The sequence below is a fragment of the Salvelinus alpinus genome, chromosome 19, assembly GCF_045679555.1.
Source record: "Salvelinus alpinus chromosome 19, SLU_Salpinus.1, whole genome shotgun sequence".
Lineage (NCBI taxonomy): Eukaryota > Metazoa > Chordata > Actinopteri > Salmoniformes > Salmonidae > Salvelinus > Salvelinus alpinus.
In genome coordinates, this window is record NC_092104.1 from 33913734 (window position 1) to 33932995 (window position 19262).

A 19262-nucleotide genomic window follows, 5' to 3' on the forward strand; every position below is an offset into this window, starting at 1 on the left:
ATTGTGCGTTCCTGTATTATACTTAAGCTCAGATGTTAATTCTATTCTACTGAGCCATGTGTTTGTATTCTTATATTTTATTATTTCTTATTGTTGTTGCTTTGTCGACAAGGAACCAGCAAGTAAGCATTTAGTTGGACGGTGTATACCATGTGTACATACTACTAATAAAACTTTAAACTTGGAACAATTTGATCCCTCAAAGGAGAGAGTGAGATAATCTTATCCCGGTATTGTACTCTCTAATGCCCACATGACTAAAGCTTGGTATCAGACGCTATAGGGATCAGGTATTGTTCCTGTGGTATTATCCTTCCATAGATCTCGACAGCCAGAGACACAATATCATTACTTATCGATTAAAAGACAAAAGGAATGATGGCAGAGGCAAGCTGTGACTGGACATCCTGCCCACTCAGAATGGGTCCCTGTGTACATGATCAGTGTTCTAAAGTACTTATGTAAAAATACTTTAAAGAACTACTTAAGTCATTTTTTGGGGTATCGGTACTTTACTTAAATATTTATATTTTTGACAACTTTTACTCCATACATTTTCCCTGACATCCAAAGTACTCGTTACATTTTGAATGCTTAGCAGGACAGAAAATGTTCCAATTTGCACACTTATCAAGTGAACATCCCAGGTCATCCCTACGGCCTCTGATCTGGCGGACTCACTAAACACAAATCCTTAGTTTTTAAAAATGTCTGAGTGTCTGAGTGTTGGAGTGTGACCCTGGCTATCCGTAAAAAATAAAGAAAATTGTGCCGTCTGGTTTGCTTAATATAAGGAATTTTTTATTATTGTTACTATTACTTTTGATACTTAAGTATATTTTAACAACTACATTTACTTTTGGTACTTAAGTACAGTATATTTCAACAAAATACTTTAAGACTTTTACTCAATTAGTATTTTACTTGGGGACTTTCACTTTTACTTGAGTCATTTTCTATTAAAGTATCTTTACTTTTACTCAACTATGAGTGTTGAGTACTTTTTGCACCACTGTTTGCACCACTGCACCATTCACAGCTATTGTGTCACTCTGAAAATGGTTTAGCAATGTCTGATCACAGGAATCATGACACATCTGTTGTGGGCATTGGTTTGGGGCATTCTCTTTTTGACCAAATTACATCCTACAGTCAATTCAAATCTTTATTATTCACTTATCATAAGCATTGACTAAATAACATAATGTTTGAACATTTTCAAATAGTAATTCAATTGACAGTGTGTTTTAAAGTACAAGAAATATTGGAATCATCTAAGACCAACAGGTACTGTAAGGAAAAGATGGAAATGTATATCATACGAAATGTTATTTGACAAATACAGTGTTACACAATGTGTACATCACAGCTTCCTCTAGCAATGGAGGATCTCAAACATATGGTCCTCTGTATCAAACTGTAAACCCATAATCTATAGTGCCTTTCTTTGGGTCCACATGATGATTGATGATTTTGGAGATTTGGAATACTAGTAGCGACGGAGAGGGATGGGGCAGCCAGCATGCACATACCCCAAGAGATGGGCTGTCCCAGTTGTGGTACTTTACCTTACACTACGAGACAGATGAAATCGCTCTGCCCATTTCTCTACATCTGCAGCTATGCCTACACACATCCTCACTGTTCTCTAAAGCCTGTCAGTCCAGCCCGTTCTCTCAGCGGCCCACACTGATGTTGCACACCTTGCAGCTGGGGTCCTTCTTGGCGTTGGCCGTGGTCTGGCTCATCTGGTGGTGGCCACTGATCTTCACCACACTGCCCTGCTCCAGATGTATCGGCTCTGTGTACAGCACCTCCAGGATGACATCACTGGCGTGGCAGAACAAGGTCTCTTCCCCTTGCCTCTGGGAGGGGATGTATGTCAGGAAGGGGTTGGCAGTCAGGTCCAGCAGGGGGAGACTACTACGGCAGAAGTTATCCCCCTCTGAGCCAGAAGGGGCCAGTACCAACACCACGTAGTGATAGGCTGTGTACATACAGTAGAAGTCAGCAAAGTAAAGATTAGTGTTGCGATTTAGCAGGTTCCCGGCCGGGATCTGGAAACGCAGGGGGCCATAGGGGGAGTCGTTTGGAGGAAGACCTGTGTCAAACTCAGTGTTGCAGCTGAGGAAGACTCCCTGCAGTTTGCTGTTGATAGGAGAGCCATGGCTTCCACTATTGTCTTTCATGGCTGGGCGCATCAGTCCCCCACACTCAGTTCTAACAGAAGAGGAGAAACATTTGTAAGTTTTGTTATTGAACTTCACAGCACATCCATATATACCTGTGTGTATTTACAGAGAATCGTGTGGCACTGACCTGACATATTGAAAATAATCAGGGTGCTGGTTGCGATAGAATATAGAGAACCTTAGCAATCTTCCAGCAGAACCCTTCGCTTTGCCAAGGAGCTGTTTGAGGTGGTCCATGGCATAATCTGTGTCATATAACAACTGTCAGTTATGAAGTTCCTGCTTCAAATCCTTTTTTTGGGCATATTCAATTGAATCTATAGTCTAGAGCTGGTTATACTGTGTGTGTGTGTAAATACTGTATATACAGTTGAAGTCGGAAGTTTACATACACCTTAGCCAAATACATATCAACTCAGTTTTTCACAATTCCTGACATTTAATCCTAGTAATAATTCCCTGTCTTAGGTCAGTTTGGATCACCACTTATTTCAAGAATGTGAAATGTCAGAATAACAGTAGAGAGAAAGATTTATTTCAGATTTTGTTTCTTTCATCATATTCCCAGTGGGTCAGAAGTTTACATACACTCAATTAGTATTTGGTAGCATTGCCTTTAAATTGTTTAACTTGGGTCAAACGTTTCAGGTAGCCTTCCACAAGCTTCCCACAATAAGTTGGGGGAATTTTGTCCCATTCCTCATGACAGAGCTGGTGTAACTGAGTCAGGTTTGTAGGCCTCCTTGCTCGCACACTCTTTTTCAGTTCTGCCCACAAATTTTCTATAGGATTGAGGTTAGGGCTTTGTGATGGCCACTCCAATACGTTGACTTTGTTGTCCTTAAGTCATTTTCCCACAACTTTGGAAGTATGCTTGGGGTCATTGTCCATTTGGAAGACCCATTTGCGACCAAGCTTTAGCTTCCTGACTGATTCTGACAGATTCTTCAGACGAAAAATGTGCTTTTCTTTCAAAAACAAGGACATTTCTAAGTGACCCCAAACTTTTGTATGGTAGTGTATATGGACCCCAGTTGGGGTCTCAACTTATTATTGAGAGTAAGAATAGTAGAATACACCAGGTGCATTTTCTAAATTTGGTTGTGGATCAGCAGTTTTTCTCTTGTTATGTGACACTGACAGTCACTCAATTAGCCATGTCAGCTAACAATGTTTTGACTTGTAGTAATAAACTTGTAGTAATCATGGCCACATATCGACTAGTCACGCAGGGCAAGTGTCCACGGGCCCTGACCTCCATGGGGCCCCCATTGATTTCGTTAGTAATTTTCACTCAGATCATATTTTTATTTGTTTAAACCTTATTTTACCAGGTAAGTTGACTGAGAACACATTCTCATTTACAGCAACAACTTGGGGAATAGTTACAGGGCAGAGGAGGGGAGATTAATGAGCCAATTGGATGCTGGGGATGATTAGGTGACCATGATGGTATGATTGACACATTGGGAATTTAGCCAGGATACCAGGGTTAACACCCCTAGTCTACAATAAGTGCCATTGGATCTTTAGTGACCACAGAGAGTCAGAACACCCGTTTAACGTCTTATTGAAAAGACGGCACCCTACACAGGGCAATGTCCCCAATCATTGAGATAGAGTGCCTCCTACTGGCCCTCGAACATAAATTTCAGCAGTATCTGGTCTCCCACCCAGGACCATCCCTGCTTAGCTTCAGAAGCAATCCAGCAGTGGGATGTACGGTGGTGTGCTGCTGGATAAACATGGCAAACGTCATTACTTTAAAACAGCTAAAGTTCTCTCTCCGTCCCATGGCAAAATGTGTGGAATTGCAGAAAACTTTCTGTAAATCTGCAACATTTTCTCTACGCCCCATGGCAAAATGTGTAGCATTGCAGGAAATGTACTTTTAAAACTGAGTTTTTTCTCTTCACTGTCAAGAGGGGGGCCACTAAAATGTTTTGCCGCGAGGTGGCGTGCCCCCCAACTAAATCTTGCTTAAAGGCTGGAGCCGGCCCTTTGTACTTCTATAAAAATAATAATAGATTTATTTTATATAGTGCTTTTCATACCAAGTACAATCTCAAAGCCACTTTAAAAACTAAAAAACGTAACGGAAACAAATGTAGGGATCTGGCAGACATACCCCCTGTGCAGAACTCGACCACCCTGCTCCATTCAGACACCAGGTACTCTCCATCTGCCTGTCTTACTGCTGTCTGCACAGCAACACAGTACTCTGTCCGCGGGCTCAGGAACCAATGGCCTCTCACTGCCATGGGTAAGGGTACCGCCTTGGCCACCAATTTGGTGGGCACATCCTAATGGGTGAAACAAAGATACATGTTAATTCAAGTAACTCATTAGTTGAATTACTAGAGTACAGCAATTCATTGATAAAAAGGCAATTTTCGGTAGTTTCTAAATGCTTATTATGTAATCATACTCGTGAATTTTACATTTCTGCCACATATTGTGGTACAAACTGGTCTAGCTAAGCTGCTGTATATCTAACCAAATTAGTGGCTTTGTTTTGGCCAGGGGCTCTAAGACGCAACAAGCTCAGAACTAATTGCAACAAGCTCAGAGGGGCCACATATCCATGGCAACCACCCTGGTGCAAATTTGTTTGTGTCACTTTGATTCCTGAGTGATAGAAACACGCTTCCTATCAAGCACTCGGCACAGCTCTGGACAACGGAAGTCAGGAGATTTGTAAAGGCTGAGGGGAGAATAAGACTAAAGTATATTCAGCACAGAACAACTCCAGGACACTAACTGATCAGAAACGAAGAAAAAGGAATATCTTGCATTGCTGACTCAAATGTGTGAAATATGGAAAGGACTTATGAGATAGAAATGACAATAAATAGAGAACCTTACCAAAGTAGGTAATCAAGTATCTAACGTGTGGATACTGTAGGTGTAGAGGTAAGTAATGCTCAGAAGCACTCATTAGGGATGACTGAGCATGACATCTTTTATTTCAATCATTCACATTCTCCCTCTGTCACAAGATAAGAGATTACCTCAAATAATAGCCCTAGGTCCTTCCAACAGTAAGGCAATTGAATCTGCTGCAATGCATAATTTCTGTCTGTTCGGAAGGATCCCATTGTAAATAACGGTCACTTCATTTTCTATTTCAATCATTCTTGTATTTTATATAATGATCGCAATTAGCTAAGCCTATATATTTTTTACCTCCATTATGTTGGAAAATAAAAGGAAGAAATTATGGGTAGTGTAGAGTAGCACAGTTCAGCGATTGGTCTGGAATAAAATCACAGTTCATAGCGAAGAGAACAGAGCTGCAGTTTTTAGGCTTTGTCAGTTTTTAGCCATTGAAGAGGAAAGAAATGTGACAATGAGCTGCTTGCCCGAAGCTGTTTTGCAGCACACAATTCTCATTCTCGTGTACTGGAAGTTACTGAAACAGCACTACCACTGATCTCTGGGTTGTAACTGCTGCAGTGCAGTACCAGACTTTTATGTGCTGAACTACACAGTATCTATAAGAACTATAGCTCTGCATAGACACTGTCTCATGCAAGGCCATCTCGGGTTATATCAAAACATATCACATCCCATGTTGTAGTGAAATGTCTTTTATTGGAGAACAGGATGGAATGATGTTAAAAACATGGCTCTAGACAGTGGGAGTCAGAGTCATGACGGTAATGGTCATTCAGTTAAGGGGGAAGGATGGGGGGCCTGGGGAGGTCTTATGAGGGAGAAAAACAGTGACAGTCTGTCAGACAGACCCTGTGCTTGAAGCGGTTGGGATCCCCGCCCTCCTTGCGGCTGAGGTCGATGAAGAAGTGTGTGGCCTTGGCAGTATCCTCAGGGGTCATGTCCCAGCCGATGCGGAAGGAGTCGCAGGTCACCTCACAGATCTGGATATTATGGGGGGTGGAAAGGGCTGTCTCCATGGTTGTTAGCCGCTGAACAAGAAGAAAAAGGAGATCAGATGGGATCAGATTGTAACATTGTAATAAAGACTTATAGGTACAGGACTGAGAACATTTTATAGAATAAAAAAACCTCCAGTGAAATAGCTACGTTGCAATATTTTCCCATGTCCAAACTCAATTCCTTCCTTTGAAGCTATTTTTGATCATTCTAAATCCATTGTGACTTTTAATACTAATCAATGAAACACGATTGGATGTATCGACTGTTAGATTAGTTTCACTTTCTCAACTTCCTCACCATGCATAGAGGGCTGGGACAAATACTGTGCTAAAACACCTCACTTTCTCAACTTCCTCATCATGCATAGAGGGCTGGGACAAATACTGTGCTAAAACACCAAGATGGAAAAAGATTAGACAACAATGACACTGCCAGCTACGGAACATGCCTCAGACCAAATTCAATTAACCTTTAGTCAGGGGACCTGTCTGTGGCCACATCTCCACTCCTCTGCCGTATTTGCTGCCCTTCTCTCTCTCCTCCCACCCTCCCTCTTTCGCCCTCCACTGGCTTTTCCTTCATCACAATATACAACCCTATATTACGCCCACAGCCAATTGACTGGTCTCTGCAGGTTCTCCTTACTTCATAATCCACCAACAGCAGTCGCCTGGCAACCAGGCAGCATTGGCCACCATGTTCAATCCTCTAGCTTTACATTACCTCATTTACCTCATCTGCAAATCTAAGGAAAGGATCCTACAGTCAGAGCTTAAAGGTCCAATGCTTAAAGGTCCAATATCAAATTATTTCTGGGTAACAATTAAGTGCCCTCCTGTGATTGTTTTCAATCAAAATGGTAAAAAAAACAAAAAAACATCTTAGTAAAGAGCAATTTCTCAAGCAAGGATTTTGCAAGGACTGTCTGGGAGTGGTCTGGGGAGGAGAAATCTGAAAACTAGCTGTTATTGGCAGAAAGGTTTGAAACTCTCTTTCTTATTAAATTAACTAATTTACCTCCTGGTGATGTCACCAGGCAGCCCAAAACTCCATCCCACCAAAACAGGCTGACATTTCAGGTGGTCTTTTCAAACAGCTCTTACACTAATAGGACATTATCATAATTTTCACAATTTCATAGTATTATTCCAAACTCATAGTGTGGAAATATATACTGTGCATTCAGAAAGTATTCAGACCCCTTGACTTTTTCACATTTTGTTAGGTTACAGCTATTATTCTAAAATGGATCAAATAGATTTTTCCTATCAATCTACACACAATACCCCATAATGACAAAGCAAAAACAGTTACTTTTATTATTATTTTTTGCTAATTTATTCAAAATAAAAACCAGAAATATCACATTTACATAAGTATTCAGACCCTTTACTCAATACTTTGTTGAAGCACCTTTGGCAGCAATTATAGCCTCGAGTGTTCTTGGGTATGACGCCACAAGCTTGACACCTGTATTTAGGGAGTTTCTCCCATTCTTCTCTACAGATCCTCTCGAGCTCTGTCAGGTTGGATGGGAGCGTTGCTGCACAGCTATTTTCAGGTCTCTCCAGAGATGTTCGATCAGGTTCAAGTCCGGGCTCTGGCTGGGCCACTGAAGGACATTCAGAGACTTGTACCGAAGCCAGTCCTGCATTAACTTGGCTGTGTGCTTAGGGTCGTTTTCCAGTTGGAAGGTGAACCTTCGCCACACTCTGAGGTCCTGAGCACTCTGGAACAGATTTTCATCAAGGATCTCTCTGTACTTTGCTCCACTCATCTTTCCCTCGATCCTGACTAGTCTCCCAGTCCCTGCCGCTGAAAAACATCCCTACAGCATGATGCTGCCACCACCATGCTCCAGCGGAGGGATGGCGCCAGGTTTCCTCCTGACGTGACCGTTGGCATTCAGGCCAAAGAGTTCCATCTTGGTTTCATCAGACCAGAGAATCTTGTTTATCATGGTCTTTGAGTTCTTTAGGTGCCTTTTGTCAATCTCCAAGCGAGCATGTGTATTTTACTGAGGAGTGGCTTCCGTCTGGCCACTCTACTATAAAGGCCTGATTGGTGGAGTGCTGCAGAGATGGTTGTCCTTCGGGAAGGGTCTCCCATCTCCACAGAAGAACTCTAGAGCTCTGTCAGAGTGACCATCGGGTTCTTGTTCTCCTCCCTGACCAAGGCCCTTCTCCCCCGGTTTCTCAGTTTGGCTGGGTGGCCAGCTCTGGGGAAGAGTCTTGGTGTTCCAAACTTCTTCCATTTAAGAATGATGGATGCCACTGTATTCTTGGGGACCTTCAGTGCTGCAGAAATGTGTTGTTACCCTTCCCCCTATCTCTGCCTCGACACAATCCTCTCTCGGAGCTCTACGGACAATTTCTTAGACCTCATGGCTTGGTTTTTGCTCTGACATGCCCTGTCAACTGTGGGACCTTATATAGACTGGTGTGTGCCTTTCCAAATCATGTCCAATCAATTGAATTTACCACAGGTGGCTCCAAGTTGTAGAAACATCTGAAGGATGATCAATGGAAACAGGATGCACCTGAGCTTAATTTCGAGTCTTATACCAAAGGCTCTGAATACTTACGTAAATAAGGTATTTTTGTTATTTATTTTCATAAATTTGCAAACATTTCTATAAACCTGTTTTCACTTTGTGATTATGGGGTATTGTGTGTAGGTTCACGATGACATTTTTTTATTTAATCCATTTTAGAATAAGGCTGTAATGTAACAAAATGTGGAAAAAGGCAAGGGGTGTGAATACTTTCCGAATGCACTGCATTAAACAAGAAAATCACGTTTTCGACTGCACTGGGCCTTTAACAGAACTTCTGAGTAAAATTGAATCAAACTTTTCTTAAGTTGGATGTCATCTCTGATTGAATGTATTTCCTATGGTGCTCAGAGCACTATGAAAGCTGAGCAAGCAGAACGAGTGCAACTCAGGGGATATGGCATCTGACGTGTTGGAAGAAATAGAAAAACCGTGAATTGACAGGATAAGGTTATCTATGGTCTTATTTATTTGCCCATAACAGCCAGGGGATTCAGGCTGGTGAACATAGCCTTGAAGACTGGAGTGTGTGTAATCTGTGGGTTAGCCTATTGTTTTTGATTAGCTGTCACATTCCCTCTCCTGAATTGATGATGCCATTGATGTGCCTTCCAGGGTAAAAACAATTATCTCCCTCTCCGGTCCTGGCTGCTGTGAGTATGAAAGACAGGCAGGGAAGGCATCAACTTGTGTACTCCACTCTACTGGCTTCTTTTCAGTTGCATGTTTTCACCCTCAGTAATTCCTGAGAGGAATTATCATTGTATAATTATATAAATGTTAATGTCTCCTCACCAGGATCCTTGACCTGGGGAAAGGTTATTGGGTTTCATGTATGTTCCCGAGTTGTCTTTGAACTAGCCTTTGATGTAATTAAGTTTTATGCAGACCTAGCAGTTGGATTAAATATTAATCATCGAAATGAGAAGTTGTTCGGCTCATCTTTCTATCCATGCCTTACACTTAGCATATAATGTATTTTTTTTGTATCTCTGTCATCCTTCTTTACCTTCCATGTCCTATTTTTCTCCCATCTCATAATGCCAATAGCTTGGTACAACACGAAATATGGTATATTTCCATGATTATAAGAACAGACACATATAACATGTGTTGTAACAGTAAGATGCTCAGCAGTATGCGGCTAGCAATAAACAGTAGTAGTACAGACAGCATCTCTGTTATATTGTGTGATATTTGTTTATTAGTGAGAGTGGATGTTACAGTGAGTGGATGGTGAAGAGACTGCGTGTGTGGTTTACAGTATGTGAGGTTCACTGTGTCACACATGGGTGTACATACTGCCTGGTTCTGTAGTGCATCTGCTCACCTAGGGCTGTGGCGGTCATTAAATATTGCCAGCCGGTTATTGTCATGCAAAAGACTGCTGGTTTCACGGTAATTTACTGTTAATTAACATAAACACCTATAGCGTCTCCAGGCCTCCACGCATACAAGCCTCTGTCATGCGCCTTTGGAACAGCTACATTTGAAAATAGTCTAATAAATCAATCGAATATACACCATCACAATAAGTCTATTTCAGAAGAACAGAATATGAGTTGGACTACTGAATGTTATTCTGCCATGCCATAGGCCATAGGCTTGTTCATTTAGCATACAATACATCATTATAGGTCCTGTACCATTATTATACTGTATATTATATGATTTTATAGTAAGAAGAATATAGTTGAACTTAGCTGAATAAAATAGAAAGGATATTTTTCCCATTCTGGAGCGAGTGCTCACATGAACGTGCCGTCCTTGGCCAGCTCTCCTGCTATCTCTCTCAGAATGACCTTCTTGATCCAAATCAGTCAGGTTTCAAGACTAGTCATTCAACTGAGACTGCTCTTCTCTGTGTCACGGAGGCGCTCCGCACTGCTAAAGCTAACTCTCTCTCCTCTGCTCTCATCCTTCTAGACCTATCGGCTGCCTTTGATACTGTGAACCATCAGATCCTCCTCTCCACCCTCTCCGAGCTGGGCATCTCCGGCGCGGCCCACGCTTGGATTGCGTCCTACCTGACAGGTCGCTCCTACCAGGTGGCGTGGCGAGAATCTGTCTCCGCACCACGTGCTCTCACCACTGGTGTCCCCCAGGGCTCTGTTCTAGGCCCTCTCCTATTCTCGCTATACACCAAGTCACTTGGCTCTGTCATATCCTCACATGGTCTCTCCTATCATTGCTATGCAGACGACACACAATTAATCTTCTCCTTTCCCCCCTCTGATAACCAGGTGGTGAATCGCATCTCTGCATGTCTGGCAGACATATCAGTGTGGATGACGGATCACCACCTCAAGTTGAACCTCGGCAAGACGGAGCTGCTCTTCCTCCCGGGGAAGGACTGCCCGTTCCATGATCTCGCCATCACGGTTGACAACTCCATTGTGTCCTCCTCCCAGAGTGCTAAGAACCTTGGCGTGATCCTGGACAACACCCTGTCGTTCTCAACTAACATCAAGGCGGTGACCCGTTCCTGTAGGTTCATGCTCTACAACATTCGCAGAGTACGACCCTGCCTCACGCAGGAAGCGGCGCAGGTCCTAATCCAGGCACTTGTCATCTCCCGTCTGGATTACTGCAACTCGCTGTTGGCTGGGCTCCCTGCCTGTGCCATTAAACCCCTACAACTCATCCAGAACGCCGCAGCCCGTCTGGTGTTCAACTTTCCCAAGTTCTCTCACGTCACCCCGCTCCTCCGCTCTCTCCACTGGCTTCCAGTTGAAGCTCGCATCCGCTACAAGACCATGGTGCTTGCCTACGGAGCTGTGAGGGGAACGGCACCTCCGTACCTTCAGGCTCTGATCAGGCCCTACACCCAAACAAGGGCACTGCGTTCATCCACCTCTGGCCTGCTCGCCTCCCTACCTCTGAGGAAGTACAGTTCCCGCTCAGCCCAGTCAAAACTGTTCGCTGCTCTGGCACCCCAATGGTGGAACAAACTCCCTCACGACGCCAGGTCAGCGGAGTCAATCACCACCTTCCGGAGACACCTGAAACCCCACCTCTTTAAGGAATACCTAGGATAGGATAAAGTAATCCTTCTAACCCCCCCCCCCTTAAAAGAGTTAGATGCACTATTGTAAAGTGGTTGTTCCACTGGATATCATAAGGTGAATGCACCAATTTGTAAGTCGCTCTGGATAAGAGCGTCTGCTAAATGACTTAAATGTAAATGTAAATGAAGCCGCTATTAAACCTGATCATTTGAAACAGGACCTATAAACTAGATTTAAAGTTATTTGGTAACTTTAGTTGTGAATGATACAAACCATAGAATGCTTCAGAAATCAAAAAATAATGGCCTGCGTGATGCGACTAGGCTATTGATGATTTGAGAAAGTCGCAAAAAAAGCTAGTCATCTGTTCCTTGCATCAGGTAACCAGCATGGCTACCACAGCATTCAGCAGTGATACGCCATCCCTTCTGATTTGTGCTTAGTGGGACTATCATTTGTTTTTCAACAGGACAATGACCCAACACACCTCCAGTCTGTGTAAGGGCAATTTGACCTAGAAGAAGAGTGATGGAGTGCTGCATCAGATGACCTGGCCTCCACAATCACCCAACCTCAACCCAATTGAAATGGTTTGGGATGAGTTGGACCGCAGAGTGAAGGAAAAGCAGCCAACACGTGCTCAGCATATGTGGGAACTCCTTCAAGACTGTTGGAAAATCATTCCAGGTGAAGCTGGTTGAGAGAATGCCAAGAGTGTGCAAAGCTGTCATCAAGGCAAAAGTTGGCTACTTTGAAGAATCTCAAATATAAAATGCACTTTTTTGGTTACGACATGTTTTCATGTGTTATTTCATAGTTTTGATGTCTTCAATATTATTCGACAATGTAGAGAATTGTAAAAATTAAGAAAAACCCTGGAATGAGTAGGTGTGTCCAAACTTTTGACTGGTACTGTTTGTAAAAGTAGTTGAGATTCAGAATGGCCCATTATGAAATGTGCAGGAACAGGGGCAAGAGAAAAAAATACATATCATCCTTATGCACTCGATTAGCGAATAGAGGCCACTTTCCCACCGGTTCATTTCACTCATGTCAGGTAAGCTACTCCAGTTATTTTGTTGCGTGATAGGTGATATTTCTCCTAAACTCTGTATGCCATGGACTCTCCAACCCTGTTCCTGCAGATACCCAGTGCTTAATTTGGGAAACCAAGTGAAATCTCTCCGGGAACATCAATAGTAACATGTTTTCACAACGAAACATATTTCATTAAACTGTTGACAGCCCCTCACACTGCGTGCTGGAAAAAGGAATGAAGGAGCGAGGAGGAGATGGAAACGCACAGTGGTGAGATATTCTGTAGCTAAAGGTAATGTGTCAGCCTAGTATAAAAAATGCCTTGTTACTATGCCCTATTATTCTAAATCAAATGCACTATAATTGTAGGCTCTCTCTGAATTTGTTTAATTTAGGCTAGACCAATTATGTACCAAAGATATCTTAATCAGTATATTTTTGTATTTTTGTTCTGTTTGTTTTGAGGCTTGGGCTCATTTATATAGAGTTGAAGTCGGAAGTTTACATACACCTTAGCCAAATACATTTAAACTCAGTTTTTCACAGTTCCTGACATTTAATCCTAGTAAAATCTCCCTGCCTTAGGTCAGTTAGGATCACCACTTCATTTTAAGAATGTGAAATGTCAGAATAATAGTAGAGAGAATGATTTATTTCAGCTTTTATTTATTTCATCACATTCCCAGTGGGTCAGAAGTTGACATACACTCAATTAGTATTTGGTAGCATTGCCTTTGAATTGTTTAACTTGGATCAAATGTTTTGTGTAGCCTTCCACAAGCTTCCCTCAATAAGTTGGGTGAATTTTTGCCCATTCCTCCTAACAGAGCTGGTATAAATGAGTCAGGTTTGTAGACCTCCTTGATCGTAGACACTTTTTCAGTTCTGCCCACAAATGTTCAAAAGGATTGAAGTCAGGGCTTGTGATGGCCACTCCGACTTTGTTGTCCTGAAGCCATTTTGCCACAACTTTGGAAGTATGCTTGGGGTCATTGTCCATTTGTAAGACCCATTTGCGACCAAGCTTTAACTTCCTGACTGATGTCTTGAGATGTTGCTTCAATATATCCACATAATTTTAATTCCTCATGATGCCATCTATTTTGTGAAGTGCACCAGTCCCTCCTGCAGCAAAGCACCCCCACAACATGATGCTGCCACCCCCGTGCTTCACGGTTGGGATGGTGTTCTTCGGCTTGCAAGCGTCCCCCTTTTCTCTCCAAACATAACAATGGTCATTATGGCCAAACAGTTATTTTTTTGTTTCATCAGACCAGAGGACATTTCTCCAAAAGTACGATCTTTGTCCCATGTGCAGTTGCAAACCATAGCCCGGCTTTTTTAATGGCGGTTTTGGAGCAGTGGCTTCTTCCTTGCTGAGCGGCCTTTCAGGTTATGTCGATATAGGACTCGTTTTACTGTGGATATAGATACTTTTGTACCTGTTCCCTCCAGCATCTTCACAAGGTCCTTTGCTGTTGTTCTGGGATTGATTTGCACTTTTCCCACCAAAGCACGTTCATCTCTAGGAGACAGACCGCGTCTCCTTCCTGAGCGGTATGACGGCTGTGTGGTCCCATGGTGTTTATACTTGCGTACTATTGTTTGTACAGATGAACGTGGTACCTTCAGGCGTTTGGATATTGCTCCCAAGGATGAACCAGACTTGTGGTCTACAGGTCTTGGCTGATTTATTTTGATTTTCCCATGATGTCAAGGAAAGAGGCACTGAGTTTGAAGGTAGGCCTTGAAATATATCCACATGTACACCTCCAATTGACTCAAATTACGTCAATTAGCCTATCAGAAGTGTCTAAAGCCATGACATAATTTTCTGGAATTTTCTAAGCTGTTTAAAGGCACAGTCAACTTAGTGTATGTAAACTTCTGACCCACTGGAATTGTGATACAGTGAATTATAAGTGAAATAATCTGTCTGTAAACAATTGTTGGAAAAATTACTTGTGTCCTGCACTAAGTAGACTATAGTTTGTTAGCAAGAAATTTGTGGAGTGGTTGAAAAACGAGTTTTAATGACTCCAACCTACATTAAGTGCATGTAAACTTCCAACTTCAACTGTTTGGCCTATGCATTTGCATAAGCTCTAATATGCATATGGTTGTTTTTAATTAATCATCACGTTAGAAAGCACTGTCCATTTAGTTGTGTTAGGCTTTGAAACAACATCCACAAGTTCCATGTTTTCCACTCAGTTTCAACCTGTTTTAAAATTGATAAATCACGGTGAGGTATGTTTTAAAAGCACCTACTATTTTGAAGTGTTTGATGTGATTTTAGATTGTATTTGCATTGATGTCAGTGTGGTTAGAGGGACAATAGAGCCCTTAGTACCAGACCATTAGCGCCCTGACTATCATTAGTGAGTTGTGTACAACTTACACATGTCCAGAGTGAATAAGAGATTACCATGACTCAACGGTCACGTAGAACACTATGACTCATGACTGTCGGTGTGGCGGTAATATGGTCACCGCAACAGCCCTATGTGTACCAGAGGGAGCTGGTGGGAGGAGCTATAAGAGGACGGACTCATTGTTATGGCTGGAAAGGAATAAATAGAACTGAGTCAAATGTGATTTCCATATGTTTGATGTGTTTGATACCGTTCCTTTTATTCCATTCCCGTATTTACAATGTGCCTGTCCTGCTATAGCGCCTCCCACCAGCCCCCTCTACTATGCACTGTATGTGGCCTGAAGAGCCGTTGTGTTCTGGTCCACCTCATGATGGCGGCAGCTCATTAAAGCCACAGAGCTGTGAAATGTGTGAGCTAGCTTGTTCACACCAGGGATGAGGGAGCTGGCTGTGGCACCAAACACATTCCCTCCCTGGGTCTCCTGTGTTACCCAGCTGCTGCCTGCCTGTCTGCTCCTCTCCCTCTCTTCACACACACTGAATTTAGGGCAAGAGGAGATTCTCATAGAGAAAACCATCAAAGCCTCCTAATTTCCAGTTGTGCTTGCTCCACTTTCTGACTGAATATGTCTGAACACAGTTCAAACGCAAGTCCCCCACATCATTTAAATAGTCCTCCCTAAGCTCTTAATTATATATCAGTATGCTAAATAGAGAGAGATTTCATTCCACTGTCTTTTCCCTATCTAATTGCCCATAATCAGCTTATTAGATCTGCAAGAAAACAGACTATTGAGCTACATGGATCAATTGCACTATGGGGTAAAGCAATTGAATATAAATATTCTTATTCTTGCCTCTGGCCTTTGATAGTAACACATTTTACAGTTTGACTCATATATGTGTTTGTTATGTAAATATGTGATGTGTTCACAGTGGGAACTGTGAAGGGCATATTACTCATTCTCCAGTGATCTAGAACCCTGATGCATACATTATCACTGTGCTGTGACAGTGTGGTGAAGAATGCTGCTGCATACACTGCATTTATACAGGCAGCCCAATTCTGATATTTTTTTCACTAATTGGTCTTTTGACCAATCAGATCAGCTCTGAAAAAGATCTGCTGTGAAAAGATCTGACGTGATTGGTGAAAAGATCTGACGTGATTGGTGAAAAGATCAGTTAGTGGAGAAAATATCAGAATTGGTCTGCCTGTGTAAACATAGCCTTTGACATTTTTCTACTATAGTGGGTATCAGGTGCATATAAGATACAAGTCATGGGATGTGTCCTATAAGGTGGAGGGTCATACATATGTGACAGTCAGTTGACTGAGGTTGAGGAAATTAGGCGACAGAGAGGCAAGTTTAACGTGCCTTCTGCTCCAGATCAGGTCATGGTAGAGGGACTGTGTGATCTCAAATTAATTGTATCCTCTGTCTACACCATATGGTGTACTCTACACTGAATCACTGTGTGGTAATCACTGTGTGGTAATCACTGTGTGGTAATCATTATGTGGTAATCATTGTGTGGTAATCATTGTGTGGTAATTACTGTGTGGTAATCATTGTGTGATAATTGTGGTAATCATTATGCTATCAACAAAAAGGATCCTATTTGCACAGTGATTCTTGTAATCTCTCAAAGCTTGTTTGTGATTGTGACTGTTTAATACATATTTCAGCCAGGTTATTAATGACTGTCAGTCATAGACAGATCTCTACACATGGGCTGATGATAATCACACCTGCATTGTGGCAAATTCTAAATGCCTGTAACACAGCTGAGACTCAAAACAGTTTATTACAAGATCATTGGCGTGACATAATGCACTAACCGCAAAAACACTGACTGCCTGATAGCATAATATAAGCATTCTTTCTACCTCAATAATAAGACATGTAAACAGGCATTCTAACACTAAGCACACTCACATTATCAGTGGATCAATGTATCTACAGTACATAGTGTCAAACAGTAAATGGAGAATGCCCTGGTAATAAGCATGGAAAAAAGAGCATGCAATTTCCAGCATATAAATGAACAAACTGTAATCCTGTTTACTGTGGCTCTACAATAGGTGTTGTTAACCTTCTGAACACTTGATGCATTAAGAGACCGACTTGAAGAGAAATCAGATGGAAATATAGCCTTACCTCCGTGCGGTAGGTGAGTGTCTATGCAAAAAAATGCAATAGGTCCTAAACCAGAGAAGATGACTGCAGAAATCTATTCTATTTTACCCCTTTATTTTCTTCTGCAGTCGTTGATAGATTCCCCCAGGAAAACCGACTAGGAAGTAAAATGAACACTCCTTTTCTCTTACTCTCACTTGATCTTCCTCTACTCTCCCTCTATCACACACGCTCCCTCCCTCTCTCTCCTCCTCTAGCTGGGCTCTGATAAGGATATTTACTGGTCTGCTGTACAGCTGCATCGCCTAATGCGAAACAACTGCTGATGCTGAAAACACAAACAAGAGATTTGCAGCTGAGGTGCATGAGCAATTGGGATAAGCCATTCACCGACATCAGCACCAACTTGCTGACAAATGGCAACGCAATTACACATCACTGACGAGCATGCCTCTAATGGGACAGGGACAGCAGCTTTACGTATCTGACAGTAGCTGACAGAGAAATCATCCTACATCTGACTACACAGACTCATACTGTATATCAGATGATGCCAGGAGGGGATGGAGGGGGAGCTGAGGATGCTTGTAGTCCAGTGCTTAAGCTCATAGAGTTATACCATATGGGAATCCTCCACAGTACCTCCACCCTTGGCAATCCATGGGACAAGAGACTGGTACTGGATGCCTGCAAAGAAAAATATTTTTGAAGATAGAGATGTGCTTGCATATTCTAAACATTTTTGTTGGTCCTGCTGTAAGTGGAAAGAGCAACCTAATTATTTGAAGAAATAAAATGAAAAAGCTGATATTGCCACAGGCCTATATTATGTGGCCGTTTGAGGCTGAAATAACACATATGATCATTGAATCATAAAGACAGCGTAGGACAAAATGGAATCTGGAAAAATATGTGTAGACAGCTTTAGGTGAGGTGATTAAGTGCATATTGGACATTCATAAAAGTTGTTCATTCTCTCTAGGGCATTGGTGACTAAATAGTCTGTTTGCTGGAGCATTGTCTTTATTTAAAGATACTCTCTGTGATTTCCCAGGACTGGACTGTGTGAGTTATCACCCAGCACTCAGGCTTGCCAGCCACAGCTTACTGATTCCATCAAAATGCAATCATTCATCATTAGACATTCCAGCCATGCAAGGGCAAGATGGAGGTGGCTGGAGCAGCAGGGTCACAACACAACTTATGCCGCATTTACATGCTAGTCGGAACTAGGAATGTCACGCCCTGACCTTAGAGAGCCTTTTTATTTCTCTATTTGGTTAGGTCAGGGTGTGATTTGGGTGGGCATTCTAGTTTGTCTATTTCTTTGTTGGCCGGGTATGGTTCCCAATCAGAGGCAGCTGTCTATCGTTGTCTCTGATTGGGGATCATACTTACGCAGCCTTTTTTCCCACCTTAGTTTGTGGGATCTTGTTTGTGTGTAGTTGCTTTCTGAGCTTTACGTTCGTTTTGTATTTTGTTGTTTTTTGGTGTCATTTAAAATAAAAGGAAAATGTACGCCTACCACGCTGCACCTTGGTCTTATTCCAACAACGGACGTAACAAGGAAACTCTGACATTTTCAACTTGCTAACTGCTTGAACATAACACAGCACGTATAGTACAACCAGTTAGCAAGTCGGAGTTTCCTAGATTCCACTAGGACATGGACACAGCATTAAGGCGTTTGAACGCTTCCCAGCCGAAACTGTTTGTGCATATATTATAACGACATGTGATGTTCTTGGTTTGGACTTTGGTAAAAGTTTTTTCGGCTGATCGGACATTTTTTCTGAGGCTAGCCGAAGTTCGGGAGCCAAAGTCCGGGATTGGTCAACTTTAGAGATTATTCAATAAAGTCTTTGTTGACTCATTTTCATGCACATTTTGCACGTCAAAATGAATACAGATTTCTCGAGTTCTTAGATTAATTCTGACTATTTTGAGGAAGTGTATACTGGCTACGGCTTCTCAAAATGGACAAACAGTAGGCCTACTATTGCACCTTTCTAGTTTTTCTAAGCAAAGGTTTTAAAGGGAGTATGTAAGCACACT

General features: G+C 42.2%; 1 protein-coding gene across 1 annotated transcript; it reads right to left on the reverse strand.

Annotated features, from left to right (window-relative positions):
• Positions 1 to 1152: 1152 nt before the first annotated feature.
• LOC139545398 (phytanoyl-CoA hydroxylase-interacting protein-like) lies at positions 1153 to 17514 on the reverse strand. Its single transcript, XM_071353122.1, has 5 exons — positions 17229 to 17514; positions 5939 to 6118; positions 4321 to 4495; positions 2320 to 2437; positions 1153 to 2220 (listed from the first exon to the last, which is right to left on the reverse strand). Exons 2-5 carry the CDS (start codon positions 6104 to 6106, stop codon positions 1677 to 1679), a joined length of 1005 nt encoding a protein of 334 aa, XP_071209223.1. The 5' UTR covers positions 6107 to 6118; positions 17229 to 17514; the 3' UTR covers positions 1153 to 1676.
• Between the last annotated feature and the right edge of the window lie 1748 nt (positions 17515 to 19262).